Here is a 13,872-nt window from a genome sequence, read left to right as displayed (position 1 = left end):
TATGTTCAAGGCTTTTCTCCTCTGCTCTTAAAAGCATAATGTCTGTTTCTTCTTGGGAAATTGTTAATATCATTATGTCAATCATGTCATTTTTCAGTGTAATTTTTATAGTTGAATACTTTTTCTCTCATAAACCCTGAGGTGACCTCTGGTTTCATATTATTGTATTGATTATTATAACCCAAACTTGACTTTTAACTTGAACATTGGTGTTCCTCTGTAGTTGACACTCCAGATCCATACGTGGAGCTGTTCATCCCATCCGCCCCTGACTGCAGGAAGAGGACAAAACATTTCAATAATGATGTGAATCCTGTATGGAACGAAACTTTTGAGTTCATTTTGGATCCCAACCAAGAGAATGTTCTCGAGGTAAATCACATGGCTGAGCTGCATCCATGAAAAGTGAAGTTGTACAGTGTCTGGAAAATTAAAATATCAGTAGCTGGCATATGTATGGCATCTGTTGTCTCAAGATTTCAGCTTTTTTAAAAAACATTTAAGTCTCATTTTTGTCTTTAGGCATGGTGCTAGCAAGAGGTGTTGTATTAAATGCATTTTTGAGGGGTAGCCTTGAGAGTCATTGCAAAATACACCTGAGTCATCTCTCAGGCTGCTCCTGAGGGCTGGTACCTTACTCTTCACGTCAGCCATAAATTAGTTTCTCCCTGCTTCCTACACTGATTCAACTATTATGGACAGTGCATAGCTGGGGGTAAAGTCAAGTCTCTGCCTATTCCCTGCTTGTCCCCAAGGAGTCAGGAAACACAAGTATGGTTCTGCTTTCTCCTCTGTGCCTGGAGCCAAGGGCTTAGTAACCCACCCAGTGATGTGTTGAGTACTCTTACTCCATGTGCTAAGACTAAGACACCGTTAAGTCTCAGTGAGTTGTGGGTTGTGTACAGAAGGTGAGTGTCATATGTAACTATTTTATAAGTGAGCATGGCAAGTATTTAAGGTTATCTATAGCCCTTTAATAGCTTGGTTCTTTGAAGGGGATGTTCCTAACATGTGAAGTCTTCTGGTTTAAGCTTTACAAATTTTGAACTGAATTGGCCAGCTGGGACAGAGGCTGAAGCCTGTGAAGTTTCTCGTTGAACTTCTACCCATGCTCTCATCATCTTCCAAAGACAAGTGGAATGGTAAACTGAGGAACAGCAAGTAATAGTTAAAATGTAGCCCCTTGGTTTTACTGGTCTGTGTAAAGACTGGGTCAGATTCTGCTTGTAGTGATGCTTAGGCAGTTTCCTTAGGAATAGTTGAGTGCAATATTGTAATCAAAGATTTTTAAAGGATGAATTATTCAAGTCACAAACATCAGTGGTCTGTGGCTTACCTGCTGCTTCCTTGGGAACAGTACCACCTCCTGCTGCTTCCTTGGGAACAGTACCACCTCTTATTCTTAGTATCTTTATACATTCTGATACAAAGAAGTCTGATGCTGGCAAAGACATTAATTTCTTACCTGATCTCAGGTACTTTTGACCACATGGTGGCCTGGGCCATTCACTTCCTTCTGTGGTAACAATGTGACCAGCTCATTTTCCACCAGAGTTAGAACCCTCAGCCACTGAAACTCTGGGACCTTTGGATTCTGCGTGGATTCTGGTGTTGGAATTCAAATCTGTGAAGCTCCCTCCTCATCCAAAGCTTCATCGTGAGCTCCCAAATTCACACAGGTTCCAGTCTTCTCATCTCCTCAGATTATTTTAATCTAAATCTTTAACTCTATTCCAACTGCAGCTTTCACTCTGAAGTGTTAGAAGTTTTCCAAAATCCCATTTACTGTTGTGATTGGTTTTAAAAGATGGCTCTTAGAGATGACAGCAATGGGCAGAGAGTTCTGCAAGGAAACAGAAGGCAGCAGATCCCATTAAAATAATGAGCTCTGTCCTAAAATACAGTTCATCATTTCAAAGGGTTGCTTGTGGCACAAGATGAAGAAGATTCCTTATAGCTGAGGAGAGGCTGAACCCAGATGTAGCAACTAGTTACTCAAGTGATTGTATCTTGATTCCATTTGTTTTATGCAAAAGAGGTGGTTCAAGCCTCAAATATCTGATCTTTTAGAAGATGCAGTTTCACAAAGTGGAAAGAAATGGTAAGCCAAAGGAATTTGGAGAACTCATTTAATAGAAACCATGTAAATGGTAATTTGAAACTCTTTCTGAATGTCTTTACTTGGGAAATTGGGAAGCTGCCACTGAGAAAAAAGGCTGCTAGATATAGACCCACATGGATTAGAGCAAAAGCTCTGAACAGCATTCTGCAGTATCCACATACATCTTTGGATGGTATGGCATTTTGAAAAGGTATATGCTCTGACATGGAGAATATGAGAAAAGGCTTGAAGATCTGACTGCATACAAAGAAAGCTTTGTGTAGTTTGGAATGCTGCAACTTTTGCCAAAGTGTTGCTCTAAAAACCTTTGTCTCTAGATACAAGACTTGAATATGTGGATTCTATCTTCACTGAATTGTTTTTTGCCACATGACATTTAAAACTATTTTAGTTTTTCTATAGAGAGATTTGAAATAATGATATCATTTGTATGTATGATTTGAATTTTCTGTGTCTGCTTAGCAGGATAGTTAGATTTACTGACACAGGTGCTCAGATGAGAAATGGTTTGGGAATATTACTGTCATGCTCTTGTGTTGAATGCCTGGAAGGTGCCACCTACATTATCCTGTTTTAAAGAACATGTATGTTGGCATTGGGCACTGACTGGGTTGGGTTGGGCCTATTTCTTTTTTTTTTTTTTTTTTCTTTTTTTAATTTATTTTAAGCACAGACTTTATGGAATTAAAGAGTTGTTTAAGTATAATTGAACTCCCATGTATCTTTTCTAGGTTACTTTGATGGATGCCAACTACGTTATGGATGAGACACTTGGCACGTCCACATTTCCTATATCTTCTCTGAAACTGGGAGAGAAGAAGGAGGTCCAGTTAACTTTCAATGATGTAAGTTTCAGTGATTCATAGCTTGGCCTATGTTAGTGAAGCTTTGATGGTGGAGAATTTTTAAAAGAGCACTGGAACTGAGAGTACTAAGTTACTGTGTAGACCAGGATGCACCAATGTTTTAGTCCTTTATCAGGTGTCTGAATTTTTTCTGTGCCACATTTGGATTAGATAAAGGTTTTTCACAGATCAATAGAAGATGGTGCTTAAAAGGGCTAAGTGATGTGTCCTAAGGACTCTCACTGACTCTGATATTACTCAGAGCATTACTTTTTTGGAGCATAAGAAAAATATTTGGCCTGTTCTTGATACTCATCAGAAGTTCCTATATGAAAGGAAATAAAAAAACCTGTTTCTGATTCCATCAGTCTATATATGTATGTGTTTTCTTAACAGAGAGCCTAGTTTTGAATTCAAGAAGGGACTGGGATATATCATGGAGGAGATCAGGGTGACAAGCTTTCAGTTAGGAGATAGCTGAATATGTGGGGGCACAGGAGGGGTTATCTCAGGTGCAGATTGTTCTCTCCATACCCTGTTCCAAAGCTTCTTTGCTAAGCATTCACTGTTGGCCATGGGTAACAGGGACTGCTGGCCTAAAGTTACTGTATTTATCTTCTTCCAGTCCTGATGAAGGGAGAATTAAGCAGTGCCACTGTATGCCTTTATGTCCCTGCTGGGAGAATCCTCTTTTAAAGTCTAGCTTCCAACTTGCTAAACAAGTTTTGGCACCACTTGGTTCAATGTAGATTCATAGTCTTTGTCAGCATGAGAGGTTATGCAGATTTTGCTGGTCAGTGTATTACCTCTACTACTGATGCTTGTGGCCTCTGGAAAGCTGACAAATTCTTTTCTTATTGTATGTTTCACTTTCAGTGAATGGCTTGTTGTAACACAGCTCTAGTTTCATGCAGTAATGCAGTGATGCATTAATGTACTCTTTGAAAAAAAGGGCAAGTCCCTTTAAACATGCATGCAAACCAGACAGAGTCAGTTTAACAGGGATTGCCTGCCTGCACCATAATTCCTGGAAATTGTTGTTAACCTGTGTGTAATTGGGCTTGTTCTGCACGTATTAATATTTCATCATTTATTAGAGTAACATTTCACAGGCCAAGTCTGAACATAATTCAGTACTTGTAGCTGTATCTATCATATCTGGTTGCCTTTATATATTGCATTAACTTATTATATGTATAAATATTGTCTTCATTTCTGGTTTGGACCATAGTTTATTATGTGATCAGAGGTCTTATTTGTGACCACTCTGCTGTTTTGCATGTGACATAACTTTAAAAGAGTGATTACATCTAGTAACTGGTTATGGCTTTTTTATAGGAAATTGGAGAGTTTCATATGTAAGACTGAGCATTTAATTAGGTGTAGGCTTAGGGCAGCTAAGAGTTTTGATACTCTCGTTTTTAATTTTTTTTATTGTATTTTTGAAGTTTCTGCATATTTATTTCACTAAGTGCTTCAGTAACTTGGGTTTCCAGAGTGTGGCCTGACCGCAGATGTCTAGTTCTGCCAGGGATGAGGTGAGGTAGTGAGAAAGAGCTGATGAATAGATTTTGAAAATGCAGTTTACAAAGCTCATACTAATAACACAAAGCCTTGCCATATTAGAGATGTGCTTTAACTTCTCATTATCACTCAGCAAAGCTTGGTAGAATACATAGGGGGGAAAAAAATCAGTCAAAAAGCCAAATACAGTTTGAAATTTATAGGCAAATAATAAGGGAACATCAAGTCAGGCTGAGCCCAGTGTAGGCAATTTGTCTCCACAATGTGTGTTCCTGAGCTTTCAGTGGCAGCCTATATAAGGCATAGCCAGTGCCATGCTATTTACCTGTTGGAAAGTTTCACTTCAAGGCTTTATTTAATACCATGTGGAAATATTTTTTAATCCATTGGATCTCTGCACGGCTTCTGAAGTGCTTTTTAAATTAGTAATACTCAGGTGCTGGAATATTGTAATTCCCACCCATCTTTGAAGTTTTACCTGTTGCTTCATGTTCTGCCTTTGTTGTTTCTTTGCCTTTTCTTTCTCCCACCCTCCTGCTAATACTCCACCTCTCCAGCAATTCCTGCTCCAGAGGGCAGGAGCAGGGTGCCAGGTTTTGCCTGGTTAGTCAGCAGCTCTGAGGCTTGTTGGAGGCACTTCCATAGCCTTAACTACTTGGTGTAAATGTCAAGCACAGGTTCAGTCTGAGGTGTTCTAGCTCTGGTTGTAGTCACCACTTACCAAAACAAGGAGAATAAACCATTTATAGTTAGAGGTAGAGTGAGACAAGAAAGGGGGTGTGGGTCTCTTGCACATCTATAGGGCTGCACCACTGGTGGTGGCCATTGCCTGTGAGAGAGCTCAGAGAGGTGAAAATGCCTGTCCCTTCTCTCTCAGTTTTAGCAACCTTTTACCCTTGCATTTTGCCTAAAAATTGGTGCAATTGGTGCTTTAACCATAGTTTTTTAACATTTTGCCTGCAGGGAGCCTTTCTTAAGTGCTCTAACAGAGGAAGCAGAGGAGACAAACCTGCTCTGTGTGGTCTGCAAGTGAAATGATTAAGCAGTGACATTAATTAATCTGTCTGAATCTCTCGGTCAACTCTTTCTGATTGATAATTTAAACATATTTAATTATGGAAAGAGAACACAGATCATTCAATCCCTTACAAGGTTTTCTTTCAGATACAAGTTAAGTATGAAACAAACTGGGAAGTAAGTGGCAGATAGACTGGGGCTGGCAGTAAAAACAAGAGATAGTAAGTGTGTGAAGAAAATTAGATCCCTCCAGGCCAAACATAAGTAGCACTGTCAGAAAGGGATTGTCAGTGGAAGAAAGCCAAGACAGTGGGATCCAATGAATGAAAGTCAGGACCTAGCAGCACCTACCAGTGTTTTCTGCTATACTCAGTGCTAGTGGTGTCTTTTGGAATTATACTGTGTGCTTTTTAAATTTTTTTTTTAAAGTTTCATATGAAAGAAACTCATCCATGTATTTTAGAGATATCCACCTTTTTAAAAAAAAAGAAAGAAAAAGAAAAGAAAAACTTTTATAGTTTTTTTTCATTGTAATGGTTGGTTTACATTCCAGGTGTAGTTTTGGTTTTTTTTTTCCTTTGTAAGTGGTATAACTGTATTTAAATATTTCTTGTTTAGGTCACAGAAATGACTTTGGAATTGTCTCTTGAAGTATGGTAAGTATTTCATTTTCAAAAAAAAAAAAGATGGAAAATTCATTGGCAGCAAAGATTGGAGTCTCTAAGGGTTATTTTCACACTGTAATTCTATCACTGGCTTAATGGGTGAACCCTTTCAAAATGTTTGCAAGAACAAGGCTGTCATGAGGATTTCTCATCCTGGCTTCTGTTAGATGCTTTCCTTTTCAAGGGCTTTTTCTATAATAAACTCATAGACATCAGGTTCAGCTCTTAACCTCACTATTTTACCTTCTGTGGTAGTTTTGCATCTCACAGTAACTTAGGGCATGGATGAATACTCATTTCAAAGCTGCCCCTGGAATGCAGTTAAATGTTTCTACCATGCAGTACTGAAGTGCAAAAGTGCAATGTGAAGCTCTCAGGGAGTAGGGCCAGGAGATCACCATGTCTAAACTTAAGCAGATGCCTACCTTTTATTTTCCTTTTTTTATTTTTTTTTCCCCTTCTCTCTACATGTCTTTCTCCCTCTTTCCTAGCCACTTTTTTCACCTCTTAGGTGAAAGACTAAAAATCACCTTGAGGCATAGTCAGAGAAATAGCTTTTAAGTCTAAAAATGATATACTGAGAACAAGGCATTTAAAAGGTCTTTTTTTTTGTTGTTGTGGTTTTTTGGTTTTTTTTTTTTTTGGTTTGTAACTATATATAGGAGTGCTGAGTACTGTAACTTAATGTAGAGCATTTTGATAATGACTCCAGAGACTGGAAAAAATTCCCCAGGGATAATTTCTTCTTATCATTTTATATTAGTAGGCATGAGACCCATGTGGGTGGTCCTTTAGACCACCCATAAAACTTCCTTGGTTTGTACATTACAAGTATTTCATATCTCTAACACTAAGTGAACAGAAGATGTTGAGATATTGCTGCTCTTAGTAGGCACTGAAATACATTAAACAAAAGGATCTTATCAAGTTCAGCTCTGTTATTCTCAGATGACACATTGAGAACATTTCTGGGGTAGCCACAGTTTCTCTGGACAATCTGTGTCTCAGAACCCTCACAGAAAAGAGTTTCTTTTTAATGTCTATTATAAATGTGTCCTCTTTCAGTTTGAAACCATTCCCCTTCATTCTTTCACTCCATGCCTTTGTAAAAAGTCCCTCCCCAGCTTTCCTGTAGCCCCCTCAGGTACTGCAAGGTGCTCCAAGGTCTCTCTGGAGCCTTCTCTTTTCCAGGCTGAACAACCCCAACTCTCTCAGCCTGTTGCCACAGCAGAGGTGTTCCAGCCCTCTGACTGTCTTTGTGGTCTCCTCTGGACTCATTCCAACAGCTCCATGTCCTTGTTGTGTTGGGATTTTGGAACTGGCACTGCAAGGGGGTGTTCTCATGAGAGTGGAGTAGGAGTGAAGTATCACTTTTATTTGAGTGCAGTACTGAGGTCCTTACACAGCTCTATGTAGATTTTTTATCACATGACGTGGGGCAAAAAAGGTATTGGTCTTTGTAGGTCTTTGACCAGTGGATAAAAAGTGTAGAATTTGTATTTGGTTTTCACTAGTATGCAAACAATGAGGTTTCTATATAAAATACACATCTTAAAGACCTGACACACTTAAGGTGAGCGATTGTTCTTTACATCCATCACTCCATGAAATCAGCTGATGCAATCGTGTGTAATTATTTTATTTCATCTTATGTAAGTTAATGAGGAATTTACTTCCATGCATTTTCCTAGGTGTTATTTTAAATTCTCTTTGGAATTATGCCTTTCTCCTAAAGCCTGTCTGTTTTGCTAACCAGCTCCTCAACTGACCTCCGGTTCAGCATGGCCCTCTGTGATGAGGAGAAGAAATTTCGGCAGCAGAGGAAAGAGAAGATCATTCACAGAATGAAATCATTTCTGGGAGAGGAAAACAGCAAGAACTTGACCTCTTCCCGGGATGTAAGTTTGGAGAGTTCACACCAAGAGCAGTCCCACCTTTGGCATCCTGCATTTGTCTCTCAAAGGAATGAATGGGACATAGGAGGTAGAAGCATTCAATGTAAAGGCAGATGGCAGAAGCAAAAAAAAAATACTTTTGTGCACAGTGTTTAGGCTGGAAAATAAGTTTTCTTGGGCTCTGAATTTATAGCATAAAGTTTAGGGAGATAAAATCCTGTGCCAAAATGAAGTTGTGGTTAAGAGGGATATATCCATTATCTGTAAAAAGGCAAAACAGCCTAAGTGCCATTGCAGGACAGAAATCACAGCTTATGATTTCTGGCACCTTAAACAAACTGCTGCAGCTTTTATCTGGTTCTTTATTGGTTTAATCCATAGCTGGCTAAACTTAAAACTGGATAAAGGGATCAATCCATGCTTTTAATTCCTTTCTGATTCTGAATTCCATGCTTTGTTAAGGTGTTGATTCTGGGCTGAGATCATCACCTGAGAAAACACCCACAGGGTGTGTGGAGTCTCTGCTGCACCAGAAATATTCTGTGGCTGGGAGCATGCACCTAGCTGCACAATCTGCCCTCACATGCTTAGTACTCAGCCTGGGCTCTGTGGCTTTCCTGTCTGAAGGATTAGGCAGGAAATGAGCTTTGTTAGAGTCACCTTAGAATTTTTTTCTTTCCTTCCTTTCTTTTTTTCCCTTTAGCCCAATTTATAGAATTGGGATTGTGAAGTTTATTTCTTAGAGAAAAATATTTCATAAAACACTGCATTATGTTAATTGAGGATACACTTGGTACAGATCCACTTGTTTTGCAGTGTCTTTTCCATCCTACTCTTTCTTCCTTGATTGTTCCCTGTTGTGTCCTGCACCCAAAATTGTGACAGAAAGACCACATCTATGTGGGGGGTGACAAACAGAACAATCAATGAATTTGCCTGATTTGTTTCCTTTTTTGTGTTTTTAGTGTAAGCAGAATGTGAATCTTTTGCAAAAACTGGAACCAAAACTAGAGGAATTCCTCTTCAATTTCTATGAAGTTTTGAGCAGGTGGTAAATGCATTGCTGTTGTGTACCTCTGAACTTTTGCCTAGTAAAATGTGTTGGTGTGAGGTTTCTGAGGAAAACGACAGACAAATATCACACACATTTTATTTGTAGAGATATAAATTATCTGTGGTGAAGGAACATGTTCAAGGTTTTAAAATTTTCCATTCAGTTATTTTAGATGCAGATCTTACTAGAATAGTTATTTGTGGATGTGACATTGGCCTGATCTTTGTAGCAGAATAATATCTCTCACAGAAAGGATGCAGATACTTTGCCAAGATTCATCTAGGACTGGAGCAATATGCAGTGCCTGTTGTAGCAGTTGTACACATTAAGTAAGACTTCTATGCCTTTTGGCATGATCTTCCCTTGGTATCCCTCAGTGTCTCAAATACTGAAAGTTTATATCAGTTAAGTTGCATCTTCCAAGACCAAACATTCACCTCTAATTCTAGGCTTATCAGCCCTAGGAAGGACTGAGGTAATGTGATCCTTCCATTTTTTTTTTTTTTTTTTATTTGCCAAATGATTATTTTTAAGCTGACTTGTCAGAATTTTTAGCTGCTTCTAGCAATGAAAAAAGCCCTTTTTGTTCAAGTTCAAGTTTTGTCCTTATAGCCTGTAATTTTACTTTTATTGCTACAGATGGGAGATAGGAGGAGGGTTTATAGGATGTTTGTAGTCTTAACATTGCATCAGAAGTCAGGAGACATGAGTATTCTTAGCTACCTATGAGTCATTGTTTAATCTTAAACAAGTCACTTACTTACTTACTCAAAGTTCACCTGAGTTTCTTCATCTGTGAATAGCAACACGTGTGCCTTGCAGGGATGCTGTGAGACTTTAATACCTGTGAAATAATTATACATTATACCTGGATGGGGAAGTAAGCACTTCCAAATTTCCTTACCTTATCTTGGGGCACAGTCTGAAAAACACAGATGATAAGATTTCTCATACCTGTGTTATTGCTCATATATTTTTATAATTTTATTGCTTTCAACAATTATCTGAAAATACCATAATCAAATAAAGAAAGCACATAGTTCTCCAGGAGTGGATTTGCAGAATGTTGTTTTAATAATCATCTGTGTGCCCCATGGCAACTTTTGATCTGCCACGAGTATTCTTGTCCAGATTTTGTGCACTGTATTTCCAGGACATTTGGACAAAACCATCAGCACCATTCATTCCCAAAACAAGATTTATTATGTTTAAGTTCTTTTTTGTCAGATTACTGGAAAATATGTTTGAGATGCCTTTTTCAGAGCTCACTTTCCTTAAAACTTTTCTTGTTTCCCAACTCCTTTTAATTTTCATGCCCAGTCTGGTGATTAAGCAGAGTTGATTGAAGTGGGACTGTCTGGTGCTGAGCCTGTCCATGGTACCATGCCCCATGGATTCTAGAAATGGAGCATTGTGCTGTGCAGAGCAACCACAGGAAAAAGAAAGCCCTGCCGGTGTGGCATGTTGGTTGTTCAGAACATGCACAACCATGGGGCACTGTGGCCAGGGTTTAGAGCAAGGGGCTTTTGTTTCCAAGACTTTCAAATTCTATTCGCTTTTTTGCCATTGACTCACTGGATCACTTTCTTGTGAGTCACAACCTTTTGTTCTAAGTTTGTTCTAAGTTTACTGATATGCTTGGATGGGTTTAGTACCTCTGCCCTGACTTCACTGAATATGTGCAAAGGGCAGGATGCATCAAAGCATGGAATGCCTCAGCCCTAGCCTATATACATGGAGAAGGTGCATGCCTTGGTCTTCCTATCTTTTTTTCAATTATTTCTCTATGGCTTCTCCATTCTGTTCCCTTCATACTTTGCAGTGACTTCTCCCCTGCCTCTGCCCTATTCTGGAGGGCAACTGGTAAAATTGGTGTGTGTAATTTTGAATTTTATTATTTTTTGTCCTTAAAGTTGTTAAAAACTGAATTCCAGATAAAAATCTGCTTTAACAAACCTACCTTCTTGGAAATGTGCAGTAACTTCCCCTGCAAAGCAGGAAGGGACTCTTAACCTGACTTATGCCTACAAATCAACTTTGACTCAGTTGCTGAAACAAATAAATCTAAATGTGCAGTAGATGCTTCTCTTCAGTTATTTTTTGTCATGTAAAAGCTTTTTTTTACTGTGGGAAGCTTACTTAAGCTTCTGCCCTCTGCTCCAGAGTTCCTTAGTGGAATTTAATTTTTTGGACATAAAAATACTGATTGCAGCTCTTCACACTTTGCTTTGGTATCAAGTGGAAATGAAGAAATAGTATACATCCTCTTACCTCTTGGAATAGCCACCCTCTCCCAGTGTAGGAATCTGTGATTCGCAGGGTGTCTGTGGATTCAGCACACAGGAAGCATTTGCAGTCAGGATGCTAGTGACTCTCCTCAGCATTCCTTGTGGATACCCCTTGTGGAGTGTCTGTGCATCCTGAAGAAAACTGGGACTTTCTCCTGTGCTCATGCCAATGGCCTGATGAATGGATTTGTTGAATGGTGGTGCTTTGGAAGTGTTCTCACATACTTTTTCCAGGCTCGCGCCCGCAAACCACCCTCTTCATCCTGTTGGGATTTGTCTGTGTAGGTTAATTAGGTAGTGTTTGTAAAGAGCTTTCAAAGCCTAATGCACATTACTAAATTAGTGATTAGTAATATGGCTCCTCTGTTCAAAGCATTTGCTCTGTTATTGGGGTGTTGGCTTAACAAAATAGGCATGTCCTAAATCTTTACCATTGTTTTCTCATTTCTTGATAGATAGCTATCTCTGGAAGGGCATGGTGAATGCTGATGCCAATAAATACCTGTGGTTTTTATTACTAAAGCTTAACACTTACAAAGATAATACTAAAATATTAGTACTTTGAGAATAAGCAGTTTTTGTGGAATGGAAGCCTCAAGAAATGTCTCAACACACTTGGTCATTGTGCTTGGTCATTTCCTTGTGACTGTGTGTTTTCAGTCCACCGGGGAGTTTCACACCTTGGAGTGTGGAGTTTGCAGAAAGGAACTCAACTCAGTGGTCACATGGTTCTTTTCTTATAACTAATCCCATCTATTGGCAACCCAAATTCGGTTTCCATTAAATTTTTGCCTGATTACCAGTTTGATCAGATAGAGGCTTTCTGCACAACTCTGTGATTCTTTTTATGCTTAGTAACAACCAAGAGGTTGTTACCTTATCACCACTGAAGAGTGGAAAATTCTCGTAGGATTTGAAAACTGGGAACCTGGTAGGGACCCTTCCTACAGTTCTTGATGATGGTAGCAAGCTATTTTTAGAATCACAGAATTACAGGATCATAGAACATCTCAAGTTGAAAAGGATCCATAGTGACCATCAAGCCCAACTCCTTGCTTGTTGCAACACCACCTAAAGCTGAATTATAGGACTGAGATCATTTTGTGGACACTTCTTGAACTCAGGCAGGCTTGGTGCCATGATTGCTTCCCTGGTGAGCCTTTTGTAGTGATTAACCAGGGAATGACCTTTTTTCTAATGTCCAATCTGAACTTCTGCTGATAATTTCCTCATGTCCTGTTGCCAGTCACTGGAGAGAGGAGATCAGCACCTCTCCCTCTGTGGCCGCCTTTGAAGAAGCTGTAGACTACAGTGAGGTCACCCCTCAGACTTCTCTTCTCCAATCTGAACAAACCAAGTGACCTCTGCAGCTCTTTGTCAGGCCTGAATTCCAGAAGTTCTCTGCTGAGCCAGGCTGGCCTTCTGCCCTCTTGCTTGACTTCCCACACTTCGGAATTTCCTGCTCTTGTGCTCCTAAGAGATGGCTCTTAAAAAGTGACCAGATTACATAGACCTCAGTATCTTCAAAAAGATACTAACCAGCTCCTTCAGCAGCCCAAAATCTGCTTTCCCCATATCCAGGGTTGAGGTCTTTCTGACATTTTTTCTTCTATCGCCATTTTATTTTATTTTGTCTTCTTTCTAGACACTTGGAAAAGTTAGAAGAAGGGATTAGCCTTTGAGACAGGGCTGAGAAGGTTGGAAACTAAGAAGGAAAGGAGTATAAAACAAAGCTCCTGTAGATACGTTTTCAATATGGTGTCTCTAGGCTCTGCTTTTGCTCACTTTGCTGTCTCCTGGTAGCTGTGTTCAGATACACATCAGATACACATCAATTCTCTTTACCTCCCTTATAGGTTTTTTTTCAGGGTAGTTGTAAATCTGAGACTGTCTTTATACTATGTAGTAATATCAGATGTTGTTGTTACAAATTGTGTTTTAGAACTCCTAGCCAAAATATTATTTGTCTCCTGTTTCTGATTAGTAACTTTTACTGCTTTTGGCTCTGTCACATCATTTGGTTTAAAGCTTCTGTTTGGATTGCTTTAAACATTTGTGTGGTTTTGTAACTAAATAGTTTATTTAATAACTCAAGTTAATATCTTCTCTGTTTTGGGTTATGAATAAGAAGGACAGAAATCCTAAAGAAATTCTGAGTGTATTTTTATTTAGAAATTTTATAACAAGTGGTGACTTCTTCAAATAAATTCAGATTCTTCAGATACCAGGCAATTAGAATTCTAAGCAATGGCATCAGGGAGGCAACAGCTTACTAATGCTAATACCTGGTGTGACTTACTCAACAAATTTTTAAACTTACTGGTTGTATTTTACAATCTGAAGTACTGCTTCAGGTCTGTATGAGTGAAATGAACTTGAAATTCTGCTCATTATTTCTGTAGACAGGAGGCTGGGGAGGATTGTACTGATAGTATTTCCCTTTCACTGTGTATATTACTGTG

At 39.0% G+C, this 13,872-nt stretch overlaps 1 protein-coding gene across 2 annotated transcripts in view; it reads left to right on the top strand.

The window, feature by feature from the left end:
• The window catches only part of PLA2G4A (phospholipase A2 group IVA), a 62,948-nt gene that overhangs the window by 21,835 nt on the left and 27,241 nt on the right, over positions 1–13,872 (top strand). For both annotated transcript variants that reach the window (XM_030455213.1, XM_030455212.1), the window contains exons 3-6: positions 224–372; positions 2,854–2,967; positions 6,127–6,164; positions 7,930–8,071. In XM_030455213.1, coding sequence (XP_030311073.1) covers positions 224–372; positions 2,854–2,967; positions 6,127–6,164; positions 7,930–8,071 — 443 coding nt within the window. The remainder of the gene's footprint in view (positions 1–223; positions 373–2,853; positions 2,968–6,126; positions 6,165–7,929; positions 8,072–13,872) is intronic.

The sequence above is a fragment of the Calypte anna genome, chromosome 8 (genome assembly GCF_003957555.1).
Source record: "Calypte anna isolate BGI_N300 chromosome 8, bCalAnn1_v1.p, whole genome shotgun sequence".
Classification (NCBI taxonomy): Eukaryota; Metazoa; Chordata; class Aves; order Apodiformes; family Trochilidae; genus Calypte; species Calypte anna.
This window is presented reverse-complemented; position numbering and strand designations above follow the sequence as displayed.